Genomic DNA, 15,160 nt, shown 5'->3' on the forward strand with positions numbered 1-15,160 from the left:
AGGCTTCTTGTAAAGGTTTCTAATTTTAAGCTCTTATAGCAGTTACATCTATTCCTGAGTTGTAATGGTTGTCTAAATTCTGAGATGCTGAGCTCTTTGTGTTTCATCTGATCAGTCCCTGGAACTTTGGGTATCTGTGTGACATCTGAGACTCAGAGCCAGAGTCCGGCAGCTATAAATGTCAGCATCACCCCATACAGCAAATGTTAAGGAGTCTGAAAAAAGAAACTGGACCTCAATTAGAGACATGAATGAAATGGACTTGGTTAGGACTAAGGTAAATTAGACTAAAGGGTATAGGATGATATGGACGGTGTTTTTAAAACTTCAAATTCTGTGTGATACCAAAGTAAGAGATGTTTATTAGGTGCAAAATCAGTATTTTTTGTAAAACACTATATGATTTGATTTGTAAGGTCAGTTTATTCAAGCAACATAATTACAAGGAACATCGAACAGGGAGTGAAATTTTGTTGGTTTCTACAGGTTAGTGTGAAGCCCCAATACATCGCAGAGTAATTTGGGCAGAGAATAAAGATGTATTTGCAAAACCCCCTTCAGGGACTGGGGGAAAATGTGGAAGTATTAACTTTCCCCTCCTGGGGAATTAATGATATTCTCACAAGCATCAGGGGCTACCAATTTAGAAGGCCGAGACCTCGATCTTGGGGCTTGCCTTTATGACGTTTGTTACTGTAAAGGAGAAGCTGAGCCTACTTAAAATTGTGCCCAAGAGTCACCATCAGAGAACCTCTTTTATTGCTCATATGTGGCCTCTCTCTCTAAGCCAACCCTGCAGGTAAACTCACTGCCCTCCCCCTATGTGGGACACACATACACTCCCAGGAGTGTAAATCTCCCTGGCAATGTGGGACACGATCTGCGGGGATGAGCTTTGCCCTGGCATCATGGGATTTCGAAAGCCTTCTTGGACCAAAAGGGGGAAGAGAAATGAAACGAAATAAAGTTTCAGTGGCTGAGAGATTTCAAATGGAGTCGAGAGGTCATTCTGGAGGTTATTCTAATGCATTATATAGATATCCCTTTTTAATTTTTAGTGTATTGGAATAGCTAGAAAGATATACCTGAAACTGTTGAACTGTAACCCAGTAGTCTTTATTCTTGAAAACAACTGTATAGCTGTACAGCTATATAGCTTACACTTTGTGACTATGTGATTGTGAAAACTTTGTGGCTCCCATACCCTGTATACAGTGTATGGGCAGAAGAATAGAAAAATGAGGACAAAAAGTAAATGAATAATAGGGAGAAATGGGGGCTATGGGATGTTTTGGGAGTTCTTTTTTTACTTTAACTTTTTTTCTTATTCTATTTTGTGTGTGGTAATGGAAATGCTCAAAAATTGATTGTGTTGATGAATGCATAACTATATAATGGTACTGTGAACAACTGATTGTACACCGTGGAAGACTGTATAAAATTGAATTAAAAAAAAAAAAAGTACATGGAGAGAAAGCAAGGAGAAGAAAGGAGCCCTGATATTTAACAAAGTTTATCTGCTTTAAAACAATTAAAAGTTAGCCCACATACATTTATTATTATGATTTTTGAAAGACACTGTTAAAAGATAAGAGACAAGCCACAGAATGGGAGACAATATATGTAAAACACTTATCTGATAAAGGCATTATATCCAAAATAGATAAAGAATTTTCAAAACTCATCAATAAGAAAGCAAACAGCCTAATTAAAAAATGCACAAGAGATCTGAATAACTCACCAAAGACAGTATACAGATGGGAAATAAGCTTATGAAAAGATGCTTAACATCGTATGTCATTAGAGAATGGCAAATTAAAACCACACTGAGTTACAACCACATACCTATTAGAATGACTAAAGTCCAAAATACTGACAACACTAAATGCTGGGAAGGGTAGAGCAACAGGAAGTCTCATTCATTGCTGGTGGAGATACAAAAAGTTCAGCCACACAGGTAGTATGTGATGACGCCCAAATAAAACTCTGCATACCACAGGCTCAGGTGAGCTTCCCTGGTTGGCAGTCCTCCGTGCACACTGTCACACATTGTGGCCAGGAGGAGGTGATGCCATCCAAAGAGGGGACGGCCAGAGCTTTCACATTTAGACCCCACTCAGGCACCACGCTATGCATCTCTTCCTTTGGCTACTACTAATTGGCATCCTTTCCCTATAATAAATGTGATCATGAGTATAATAGGTTTCAGTGAGTTCTGTGAGTCATTCCAGTGGATTAGCAGACCTGAGGGTGGTCACAGGAATCCCTAAATTTGTAGTCAGAAGGTCTGAAATGAGGGTAACCCTGGGAACCCCTGAACTGGTTCCCAGGTGGCTGGAGTGAGGGCAGTCTCGCAGGCACCGTTTCCTCTGACTGCAGTCTGGCCAGCTCTTTACACCATAGAACTGCACATCACATAGAGTGAACCTCAATGTAAACTATGGGCTTCAGTTAAGAGTAATGTAACAATACCAGGTCGTCAATTATAACAAATGTATCACACTAACAAGATGTTGATAATAGGGGAAACTGTGTTTGTGGGTAAGGAATGAGGCGGGATGAAAATATAGAATTCTATGCAGTATTGCTCAATTATTCTGTAAAGCTGAAACTGCATTAAAACATAAAAGTCTATTAACCATTTTTAAAAGAATAATAAAATAAAACAAAGTCACAACACATATACTGCACAGCAACAGGTCAGAGCAATATAAAGGAAAATGCTTCCACAATGAAGCATGCTCTGGACAGGTGGCCAGAAAGGAGTCAACAAACACACAAGTGACCATGACAAAAGAAAAAGTGGTGTCCACACGACATACCATAGACATAATGAAGGGAGCAGAATGGCAGGCTGAGATGCATGGGAGCCTTGGCAGTCAACATGTTTCACACTCGGTGTCACTCCTCAGTTGAGTCGCCCTCCCTCCTGGGAAGCAGCAGTCTACATCTTTGCTCCCTTTCGCTCTCTCTCCTCAGCGGCCAGCAGTAAATAGCCCTGATCCCCAGGAAGTCCTCTGTGCAAGCCACAATGCTGTCAGGGGAGCCAGACTGCCTCTGTGCCTCCTCCTTTAGGGTCTGCTAAAGAGACTGGTGTATTGAGCCCAAATAAGCTTTGCCGTCCTGGAACCCAGGAAGCCCAATCCATGCTGGACCCCAAGTTTTGCTCCCACAATTAGAAGCAATAATGAATCATTGGGACATCCTCTCCTCAGAGGAATTCACATGCCAGATGCTTTACTCCAATGTCACCTCCTCCAGGAAGACTTCCTAGACCTCCCTGGGAATCCTGCTGGGCCCTGAACCTGTCCACTTGTCTTACGGAACCTCAGGAGAGCATCCAGGTCTGCTCATCCTCCATGTCCTAGTGGGAGCATGGGGTGTGATGCCCAGAGGCCCTTCTGTCATGAATGCAATGAGGGCCAAATGTCGGTTATGAGTCAACATGTGCCTCCTCAGGTGGGAAGAGCCTCTGAGCAGAGGACAGCAGGGTGGGGCATCTACCCATGGAGCAGTCACCCCAGGACTCCTTCCTTTTGAGGTGACAAGGCTCTTAGCAGTCACAACCAGCAATGCCTGCCCGTGGCCCGGAGCCAAGCTGACTTCCAAAGGAGTCTCTCTGAGACAGTCCCCAGGGGGACTTCAGACCACATCTCCCTCCTGCTCAGGACTGGCTGGCACTTAACAGTCAAATGAAAGAATGGATGAACCTTAGAAACAGCAATGCCCGATAACAGAAAAAAAAATAAACTCGAAAAAAAAAAAGGTTATTTGCATTCTGAATTTGTATCACTCATCTACATCAAAATATGTGAAGTACCAAGAATTCAGATATAATTTACTTTGGACAAATTAAAAAAACTAACTATTAGCCTTCTAAAAGGAGTCATCACATGCAAATGCCCTTAGAAGAGGTTTCTCTAAAACTTGTAGAATGCTAACTGGCTCTTTTTCTAGTGGTTCTGAAGCGAAGACTATCAGGCTGCCCCCACATGGCTTCAGGCTGGGGGCTCCTGACCTCCATATCAACCGTGGCAGCTCTGCGTTCATCTTTCTCTCACCCTGAAGTCATGTGTAAGATTGTGTTTGAATAACCAGGTATAAAAAATAAAAAAGTATGAAAACACTGAACTAAGCTATAATTACAGTTACTTCAAACTTAAAAATAAGGAGATAAAAACGTTCTCTTATTTACAATTATTGTGTACATGGAATAAATTATAATTATCTGACCCTCTCAAAAGAATATCTGAGGTGGGCGCACATACTTACAATGTAAAAATACCTACTGAGGATAGGGAACATCAAGAATACCTAAAGAGGAGTTATTTCCCAGAATTTAACATTTTATTCATCACAATAAAAACATAAAATATGGTAAGAGCAATGCTTCCATCAGTAAATGTGTCTGCTTTATAGTCATGCTTGGTTAATCGTGACAACATTCCTTACTCATTGGGGAGGTACTTCCCAACTACTTTTACAGGGTACAAAACCGAGGTGGAGAGAGTTAATCCTCTGAGGGAAGGGGGAGAACCTGCGCTTTGTGCTCTTCAGGCAATGTGACGGAGTAGACTTACATTGCAGGCCCTGCTCCATCACTTCCTGATTTGGGATCTTGGCTGCTCACTAAACTTCTTAAAACCATTTCCTCTCTATAAAACAGAGGTGACAAAAACTACCTTGAAGTTCTGTGAAAATTCAAGAAAACACTGCACTTGCTGGTACACAATAGATGCTCAACAAATGCCTCCTCACTCACGTTTTTCCCTGCAAACCAGTGCTGACCACAATGGGCTGGTATAAATGGATTAGTGTTTAGTAACAGTAAGTGTGATGGTTAGGCTCATGTGTCAACTTGGCCAGGTGAAGGTGCCCAGTTGTTCAGTCAAGCAAGCACTGGCTTGACTGTAACTGTGAGGACATTTTGTGGATTTAAATCATCAGTAAGTTGATTGCATCCATGGCTGTTTACATCTACAATCAACTGAGGAGACTGCTTTCAGTAATGAGAGATGTTTCATCCAATCAGTTGAAGGCTTTAAAAGGAGAAGTGATGACTTCACCAGTCAGAAGAGAGACTGTTCATCTCTACTTCAGCTGGCCGGCTTCTCCTGGGGAATTCATCAAAAAACTTCATTGGAGTTCCCAGCTTGTAGACTGCCCTACAGAATTTGGACTTGTGCTTCTCCACAGTTGTGTGAGACAATTTTATAAAATCTCATAATATTTACAGATATTTCTTGTCAGTTCTGTTTCCTGAGAGAACACTGACTAATACAACAAGGAATAGTGGATTGGTTGGATTCTTTCTTTAAAGTCCTGGATTCCTTTTTTAAATGAAGTTTTGATACTAACATTCTAAAGATGTGCTCCTGGTTTTATGAGCTCCCCCTCCAGCATCTCATCTCCTTACAGGTACACTCCAGCATGATCTAAATAGATAGGACTACCTTTCCGAAACCAATCAGGATGAAAAACAGTATTTCCAGATGAACAAATTTTTGTTATCAACTACAAATCAATCTTTTAACTTAAAAAAAAAAAAAAAACTTTTTAAGTAATTTGTTTAGTCGATAACTAGTTTTTATCTAGTTTTTACTTATTAATCACAACTAACTTTTAAGTATTAGTTTGTTTAGGCAATAAACAATCTTATGTGTCTATATAAATACAGTTAGTACTGTGGTTTAAAGCTGTATGTACCCCAGAAAACTTAATGTTCTTAACTTAAATCCATTCCTGTGGGTATACACTCAATGTAAGTAGGACCTTTTGATGAGGTTACTTCAGTTCAGGTGTGGCCCATCTCAATCAGGATGGATCTTAATCCTATTACTGGAGTCCTTTATAAGCAGAATAAAATTCAAACAGAGAGAAAGCCACAGAGGGAGCAGCCAGAAGCTGAACATCAACGAACCTGGAAGAGAAGGGAGAGACCAGGAGACGCTGCCCTGTGCCTTGCCATGTGACAAGCCAAGGACCAAGGATTGCCAGCAGCCAGGCCCAGAGTGCCCCAGTGGGGAGAAAGCATCACTTTGATGACGCCTTGATTTGGACTATTTCCTAACCTCAAAACCGTAAATGAATAAATTCCCATTGTTTAAGCCAACCCATTGTATGGTATTTGCTTGAGCAGCACAGGAAACTAAAACAGGAAGATTAATATGTATTTAGCACAAAGTCAATACTCAATAAATATTTGCTACACAAATGAAGAGAAAATATTTGACTATGTTTACAATCATAGAATTAAAGTATTGAGAAGAACTGGAGAGATATTAAGCAGAACCCTCTGATTTTAAGAAAAAAAAGTGAAGTCTGCTTGGTGAATATAGTGTTTGTAAAAACAACAAAACCAAACAAACAAGTAAAGGCAAAAGAAAGCAAATGACTTGTCTGAGGTCATTATAAAAGCTAGCAGCAAAGCCAAGACCAAACCATAACTGTCATTTTAAAGCCCAATTTACTGTCAATCATCTTTGAGATCCTAAAAGCTGTAGCTCATCTCATCACCATGCTGTATACTGTTTTAAATTTTTATTATTTTTTAATAAAATCCATTTTACAAAAACCTGACATTTGTTTTCATTTAAGATGTAGTTAAAGCTCATGATATTTATGTAAGAGTTCTTAAAATTTCTAACATTATAGCATGAGCATTTTATTTATATAGCATTTTAGCTACACTTTTATAAATAGACCAAAAAAAAAAGCACAATTTTAAAGATACCTTTTTAAAGCATTTTCAGATGATCCTCTATGGATTGTTTTAAAAGATAAATGAAAATCCATCTATCCTATGGAAGCTAGTGCTAAGTCAATCTAAAAGATGCCACTGTCAGGTCTCAAATTCTTTATAGTTATACATGGAAAAGATGAAATAAGAGACTTCTTTAGATTCTGCTGTTCTATAATTAATACACTAAGTTTACATTAACAGTTACAAGGCATTTTTATAGAAAAATATTGATCAAACTGACTTAATTCTAGAGAGAATATATACGAGTGAATCATGGTTTAGCACCACTACAGAAGCAAGGTAGGTTCACAGGCCTGATCATCTAAAAGTAGTCATCAGGCCCATGAGCCTCTGTGCACACTTTGGCTAAATCACTGTTCAGAGACTAAGAATAAGGAGAGAAAAGCATCCACCATAGTGACTAGAAAAGAAAATCCAAATCCAAGATCATGGTTATCATCTATATTTTTCTATCATTGCAGACAAAATTTTTGATGACATAGTCTGTTGCTAGTACATCTTGCAAACAGAAGTATTCCTGAAGCATAAGGAAAAGCTGTTCTTTGAACTTGTTCATACCTAATTTTTTGTTGCCTACCTGAAATCCATGCTTGCCTCTCCACCATGTGCTTAAAACTTTTGGGGGCATGTCAATAACAGAAACAATGTCTCCCACCTAGAAAAAGAAAAAAAAATTAAGTAAAATGTTTTTAGCTAAATTTTAAACCAATTGTTATGATTAGAATTTAAATCTGACCTATACAAAAGGACTGAGTGCTATCTATACTTTGACTGTAATTTCTGGAAAAACATATTACCACTTTCTCTAAAGAATCAACAATTTAACCATTCACTCACAGAGAGATCTACACAGAGTTAAGCACAAAGATGGTGACTCAATGAGCAAGTGCAGACGGGAGAAAGCCAGAGTTAAAAGCATACAATCTTGGAATGGAAGGTATCATGACATCATCACTTCTATTCAACTTCTCTTATACTGCTGCTAAAACCAGATTCACTTATAAAAGGTAATTTTAAATAGTCCAATTTAGAACAGCAGCAGCTTCTATTAACTTTACATTTAGTGAGCACTTACCATGTGCTCTTAGGTGTGGGCTGGGCATTTAATGTATCTAATTTAATCATGCAGGTAAAGGTCTAAGATGTCTACTCTTAGAAAGTAGAAAATTTAATGACAACTACACTTCTTTCAATTGATTTTGCAATATACCATTTCCACTAAATAGACTTTCTTCACTGCAAAAGGCAACCTAGTGAGTTTATATAAATTTATACAAAATTATAAAGAAAAATTACAATTGTCTTTAATAATATATTTAATAGAAGTCATTCTTGACTCAAAATGAGCGATGATATCTATGATAAAGAGTTAAGTACTTCAGAGTTATATTTCCAATGTATACTATATTACTTTAGGAATTTTTCTTTGTTTATTCACAACCAATTTTCAAGTCATGAATTGGCCATCTTCACAAAGCTCTATGTGCTAACAGACATGGAATCTTTCAAGACCTGCATTCCTTGGTGAACAGAACCTAAAAGTTTAGCTTGAGAACAGCTCAAAGTCTGCACAGTAAAAATTTTAGACTGTTGTTTCTTACCATGAATAACTGCCAGCATTTTTGTCTCTCATGAACCAATATTTATTGTTACAGGGAGAAATGTAATTCCTCTCCTTTTTTTTTTTTTTTTTTTTGTTTTTTTTTTTTTTTTTGTTTTTTTTTTTTTTTTTTTTTTTTTTTAATCATCATTTTATTGAGATATATTCACATACCACGCAGTCATACAAAACAAATTGTACTTTCGATTGTTTACAATACCATTACATAGTTGTACATTCATCACCTAAATCAATCCCTGACACCTTCATTAGCACACACACAAAAATAACAAGAATAATAATTAGAGTGAAAAAGAGCAATTGAAGTAAAAAAGAACACTGGGTACCTTTGTCTGTTTGTTTGCTTCCCCTACTTTTCTACACATCCATCCATAAACTAGACAAAGTGGAGTTTGGTCCTTATGGCATTCCCAATCCCACTGTCACCCCTCATAAGCTACATTTTTATACAACTGTCTTCGAGATTCATGGGTTCTGGGTTGTAGTTTAATAGTTTCAGGTATCCACCACCAGCTACCCCAATTCTTTAGAACCTAAAAAAGGTTGTCTAAAGTGTGCGTAAGAGTGCCCACCAGAGTGATCTCTCGGCTCGTTTTGGAATCTCTCTGCCACTGAAGCTTATTTCATTTCCTTTCACATCCCCCTTTTGGTCAAGAAGATGTTCTCCATCCCACGATGCCGGGTCTACATTCCTCCCCGGGAGTCATATTCCACGTTGCCAGGGAGATTCACTTCCCTGGGTGTCTGATCCCACGTAGGGGGGAGGGCAGTGATTTCACCTTTCAAGTTGGCTTAGCCAGAGAGAGAGGGCCACATCTGAGCAACAAAGAGGCATTCAGGAGGAGACTCTTAGGCACAAATACAGGGAGGCCTAGCCTCTCCTTTGCAGCAACCGTCTTCCCAAGGGTAAAACTTATGGTAGAGGGCTCAACCCATCAAACCACCAGTCCCCTACGTCTGTGGTCATGTTAGCAACCATGGAGGTGGGGTAGGTGAATACCCCTGCATTCTCCACAGGCTCCTCAAGGGGGCACTACATCTTTTTTTTTTTTTTTCCTTGTTTGACTTTTTTCTTTCTTTTTTTTTTTTTTTTTAACTTTCCCTTCTTTTTTAAATCAACTGTATGAAAAAAAAAGTTAAAAAGAAAACAAACATACAATAAAAGAACATTTCAAAGAGACCATAACAAGGGAGTAAGAAAAAGACAACTAACCTAACTGCTTAACTTCCAACATGTTCCTACTTTACCCCAAGAAAGTTACATAATATAGCAACATTTCAGTGAACTTGTTCCTACTACATCCATCAGAAATTAACAGACCATAGTCATTTCTGGGCATCCCCAGAACGTTAAATAGCTTATCTGTTCTTCTTGGATTATTGTTCCCCCTTCCTTAATTGCTCTCTACTGCTAGTTCCCCTACATTCTACATTATAAACCCTTTGTTTTACATTTTTCAAAGTTCACATTAGAGGTAGCATATAATATTTCTCTTTTTGTGCCTGGCTTATTTCGCTCAGCATTATGTCTTCAAGGTTCATCCACGTTGTCATATGTTTCACCAGATCGTTCCTTCTTACTGCCGCGTAGTATTCCATCGTGTGTATCTACCATATTTTATTTATCCACTCATCTGTTGAAGGACATTTGGGTTGTTTCCATCTCTTGGCAATTGTGAATAATGCTGCTATGAACATTAGCGTACAGATATCTGTTCGTGTCACTGCTTTCCGATCTTCCGGGTATGTACCGAGAAGTGCAATTGCTGGATCGAATGGTAGCTCTATCTCTAGTTTTCTAAGGAACTGCCAGACTGACTTCCAGAGTGGCTGAACCATTATACAGTCCCACCAACAATGAATAAGAGTTCCAATTTCTCCACATCCCCTCCAGCATTTGTAGTTTCCTGTTTGTTTAATGGCAGCCATTCTAACCGGTGTTAGATGGTATCTCATTGTGGTCTTAATTTGCATCTCTCTAATAGCTAGTGAAGCTGAACATTTTTTCATGTGTTTCTTGGCCATTTGTATTTCCACTTCAGAGAACTGTCTTTTCATATCTTTTGCCCATTTTATACTTGGGCTGTCTGTACTATTGTCATTGAGTTGTAGGATTTCTTTGTATATGCAAGATATCAGTCTTTTGTCAGATACATGGTTTCCAAAAATTTTTTCCCATTGAGTTGGCTGCCTCTTTACCTTTTTGAGAAATTCCTTTGAGGTGCAGAAACTTCTAAGCTTGAGGAGTTCCCATTTATCTATTTTCTCTTTTGTTGCTTGTGCTTTGGGTGTAAAGTCTAGGAAGTGGCCTCCTAATACAAGGTCTTGAAGATGTTTTCCTACATTATCTTCTAGGAGTTTTATGGTACTTTCTTTATATTGAGATCTTTGGTCCATTTTGAGTTAATTTTTGTGTAGGGGGTGAGGTAGGGGTCCTCTTTCATTCTTTTGGATATGGATATCCAACTCTCCCAGCCCCATTTGTTGAAAAGACCATTATGGCTCAGTTCGGTGACTTTGGGGGCCTTATCAAAGATCAGTCGGCCATAGATCTGAGGGTCTATCTCTGAATTCTCAATTCGATTCCATTGATCTATATGTCTATCTTTGTGCCAGTACCATGCTGTTTTGGCAACTGTGGCTTTATAATAAGCTTCAAAGTCAGGGAGTGTAAGTCCTCCCACTTCGTTTTTCTTTTTTAGAGTGTCTTTAGCAATTCGAGGCATCTTCCCTTTCCAAATAAATTTGATAACTAGCTTTTCCAAGTCTGCAAAGTAGGTTGTTGGAATTTTGATTGGGATTGCATTGAATCTGTAGATGAGTTTGGGTAGAATTGACATCTTAATGACATTTAGCCTTCCTATCCATGAACATGGAATATTTTTCCATCTTTTAAGGTCCCCTTCTATTTCTTTTAGTAGAGTTATGTAGTTTTCTTTGTATAGGTCTTTTACATCTTTGGTTAAGTTTATTCCTAGGTACTTGATTTTTTTAGTTGCTATTGAAAATGGTATCTTTTTCTTGAGTGTCTCTTCAGTTTGTTCATTTCTAGCATATAGAAACATTACTGACTTATGTGCATTAATCTTGTATCCCGCTACTTTGCTAAATTTGTTTATTAGCTCTAGTAGGTGTATCGTTGATTTCTCAGGGTTTTCTAGATATAAGATCATATCATCTGCAAACAATGACAGTTTTACTTCTTCTTTTCCAATTTGGATGCCTTTTATTTCTTTGTCTTGCCGGATTGCCCTGGCTAGCACTTCCAGCACAATGTTGAATAACAGTGGTGACAGCGGGCATCCTTGTCTTGTTCCTGATCTTAGAGGGAAGGCTTTCAGTCTCTCACCATTGAGTACTATGCTGGCTGTGGGTTTTTCATATATGCTCTTTATCATGTTGAGGAAGTTTCCTTCAATTCCTACCTTTTGAAGTGTTTTTATCAAAAAGGGATGTTGGATTTTGTCAAATGCTTTTTCAGCATCTATTGAGATGATCAATTGATTTTCCCTTTCGAGTTTTTAATGTGTTGTAATACATTGATTGTTTTTCTTATGTTGAACCATCCTTGCATGCCTGGAATGAACCCCACTTGGTCATGGTGTATGATTTTTTTAATGTGTCTTTGGATTCGATTTGCAAGTATTTTGTTGAGGATTTTTGCATCTATATTCATTAGGGAGATTGGCCGGTAGTTTTCCTTTTTTGTAGCATCTTTGCCTGGTTTTGGTATTAGATTGATGTTAGCTTCATAAAATGAATTAGGTAGTGTTCCATTTTTTTCAATGTTTTGAAAGAGTTTGAGTAAGATTGGTGTCAGTTCTTTCTGGAAAGTTTGGTAGAATTCCCCTGTGAAGCCATCTGGCCCTGGGCATTTATTTGTGGGAAGATTTTTGATGACTGATTGGATCTCTTTGCTTGTGATGGGTTGGTTGAGGTCTTCTATTTCTTCTCTGGTCAGTCTAGGTTGTTCATATGTTTCCAGGAAATTGTCCATTTCTTCTACATTATCCAGTTTGTTGCCATACAGTTGTTCATAATATCCTCTTATAATTTTTTTAATTTCTTCAGGATCTGCAGTTATGTCACCTTTTTCATTCATTATTTTGTTTATATGGGTCTTCTCTCTTTTTGATTTTGTCAGTCTAGCTAGGGGCTTGTCAATCTTGTTGATCTTCTCAAAGAACCAACTTTTGGTGATATTTATCCTTTCTATTGTTTTTTTGTTCTCTATGTCATTTATTTCTGCTTTAATCCTTGTTATTTCTTTTCTTCTACTTGGTTTAGGATTGGTTTGCTGTTCATTTTCTAGCTTCTTCAGTTGATCCATTAGTTCTTTGATTTTGGCTCTTTCTTCCTTTTTAATATATGCGTTTAGTGCTATAAATTTCCCCCTTAGCACTGCTTTTGCTGCATCCCATAGGTTTTGGTATGTTGTGTTCTCATTTTCATTCGTCTCTATATATTTAGCAATTTCTCTTGCTATTTCTTCTTTAACCCACTGATTGTTTAGGAGTGTGTTGTTTAACCTCCAGGTATTTGTGAATTTTCTAAGTCTCTGATGGTTATTGACTTCTAATTGTATTCCATTGTGGTCAGAGAATGTGCTTTGAATAATTTCAATCTTTTTAAATTTATTGAGGCTTGTTTTATGTCCCAGCATATGATCTATTCTGGAGAAAGTTCCGTGAGCACTAGAAAAGTATGTGTATCCTGGTGATTTGGGATGTAATGTCCTGTAGATGTCTGTTAAATCTAATTCATTTATCAGATCGTTTAGGTTTTCAATTTCCTTATTGGTCTTCTGTCTGGTTGATCTATCTATAGGAGAGAGTGATGTGTTGAAGTCTCCCACAATTATTGTGGAAACATCAATTGCTTCCTTTAGTTTTGCCAATGTTTCTCTCATGTATTTTGTGGCACCTTGATTGGGTGCATAGACATTTACGATTGTTATTTCTTCTTGCTGAATTGCCCCTTTTATTAGTATGTAGTGGCCTTCTTTGTCTCTCAAAACATCCCTGCATTTGAAGTCTATTTTATCTGAGATTAATATTGCTACACCTGCTTTCTTTTGGCTGTAGCTTGCATGAAATATTTTTTTCCATCCTTTCACTTTCAGTTTCTTTGTGTCCCTGTGTCTAAGATGAGTCTCTTGTATGCAACATATTGATGGTTCATTTTTTTTGATCCATTCTGCGAATCTATATCTTTTAATTGGGGAGTTTAATCCATTTACATTCAACGTTAAAACCGTGAAGGCATTTCTTGAATCGGCCATCTTATCCTTTGGATTATGTTTGCCATATTTTTCCCTCTCTCTATTAATATCCTTTATTGTACCCATACTGAATCTCTTTAGTACTGAACCTTTCTCCAAGTCTCTCTGTCCTGTCTTTGTTTCTCTGTCTGTAGGGCTCCCTTTAGTATCTCCAGTAGGGCAGGTCTCTTGTTAGCAAATTCTCTCAGCATTTCTTTGTCTGTGAAAAATTTAAGCTCTCCCTCAAATTTGAAGGAGAGCTTTGCTGGATAAAGTATTCTTGGCTGGAAATTCCTCTCACTCAGAATTTTAAATATATCGTGCCACTGCCTTCTCGCCTCCATGGTGGCTGCTGAGTAGTCACTACTTAGTCTTATGCTGTTTCCTTTGTATGTGGTGAATTGCTTTTCTCTTGCTGCTTTCAGAACTTGCTCCTTCTCTTCTATGTTTGACAGTGTGATCAGTATATGTCTCGGAGTGGGTTTTTTTGGATTTATTCTATTTGGAGTTCGCTGAGCATTTATGATTTGTGTATTTATGTTGTTTAGAAGATTTGGGAAGTTTTCCCCAACAATTTCTTTGAATACTCTTCCTAGACCTTTACCCTTTTCTTCCCCTTCTGGGACACCAATGAGTCTTATATTCGGACGTTTCATATTATCTATCATATCCCTGAGGTCCATTTCGAGTTTTTCAATTTTTTTCCCCATTCTTTCTTTTATGCTTTCATTTTCCATTCTGTCATCTTCCAGGTCACTGATTCGTTGTTCAACTTCCTCTAGTCTTGTACTATGAGTGTCCAGAATCTTTTTAATTTGGTCAACAGTTTCTTTAATTTCCATAAGATCATCCATTTTTTTATTTAGTCTTGCAATGTCTTCTTTATGCTCTTCTAGGGTCTTCTTGATTTCCTTCATATCCCGTACTATGGTCTCATTGTTCATCTTTAGTTCTTTGAGTAGCTGCTCTAGGTGCTGTGTCTCTTCTGGTCTTTTGATTTGGGTGCTTGGGCTTGGGTTATCCATATCGTCTGGTTTTTTCATATGCTTTATAATTTTCTGTTGTTTTTGGCCTCGTGGCATTTGCTGAACTTGATAGGGTTCTTTTAGGGTTTGTAGACCAGTTGAAGTCCTTATCTCTAATTTATCAGGTCTACAGCTTCGTGGAGTACACTTTCTCTAACTAACCAGCAGGTGGCATCCACGAGCCACCTGTTCTCCACAAGCCAGATCTCCCCTGCTTAGCCTTTTTGGTGAGTGGGGGAGTGAGTCTTGTGGGGCCCAACTGGTGTACCAAGCTTGCGTGTGTAGTTGGTGTTGCCTGCCCTGTAAGTGGGGCGTGTTTCTGGGCAGTCGGGGAGGGGGGGTGGCCCTAACAATCAAATCTCCCTGGTGATCCTAGAGTTTTAAAGCTGCTGCAATATCCTTCAGTTCAGTCCTGCCACAGTTTGTCTCTGCCACTGACCCACAAGTCTTTGGTATTGGCGTATGGCTCCTGAGACTTGCAAGTGGGCCCC

General features: G+C 38.4%; 1 protein-coding gene across 4 annotated transcripts in view; it reads right to left on the bottom strand.

Annotated features, from left to right (window-relative positions):
- Positions 1-15,160, bottom strand: part of ARHGAP32 (Rho GTPase activating protein 32) — a 403,775-nt gene that overhangs the window by 108,339 nt on the left and 280,276 nt on the right. For all 4 annotated transcript variants that reach the window (XM_037841944.1, XM_037841946.1, XM_037841947.1 and 1 more), the window contains exon 9: positions 7,341-7,418. In XM_037841944.1, coding sequence (XP_037697872.1) covers positions 7,341-7,418 — 78 coding nt within the window. The remainder of the gene's footprint in view (positions 1-7,340; positions 7,419-15,160) is intronic.

This window comes from Choloepus didactylus, chromosome 6, assembly GCF_015220235.1.
Source record: "Choloepus didactylus isolate mChoDid1 chromosome 6, mChoDid1.pri, whole genome shotgun sequence".
Classification (NCBI taxonomy): Eukaryota; Metazoa; Chordata; class Mammalia; order Pilosa; family Megalonychidae; genus Choloepus; species Choloepus didactylus.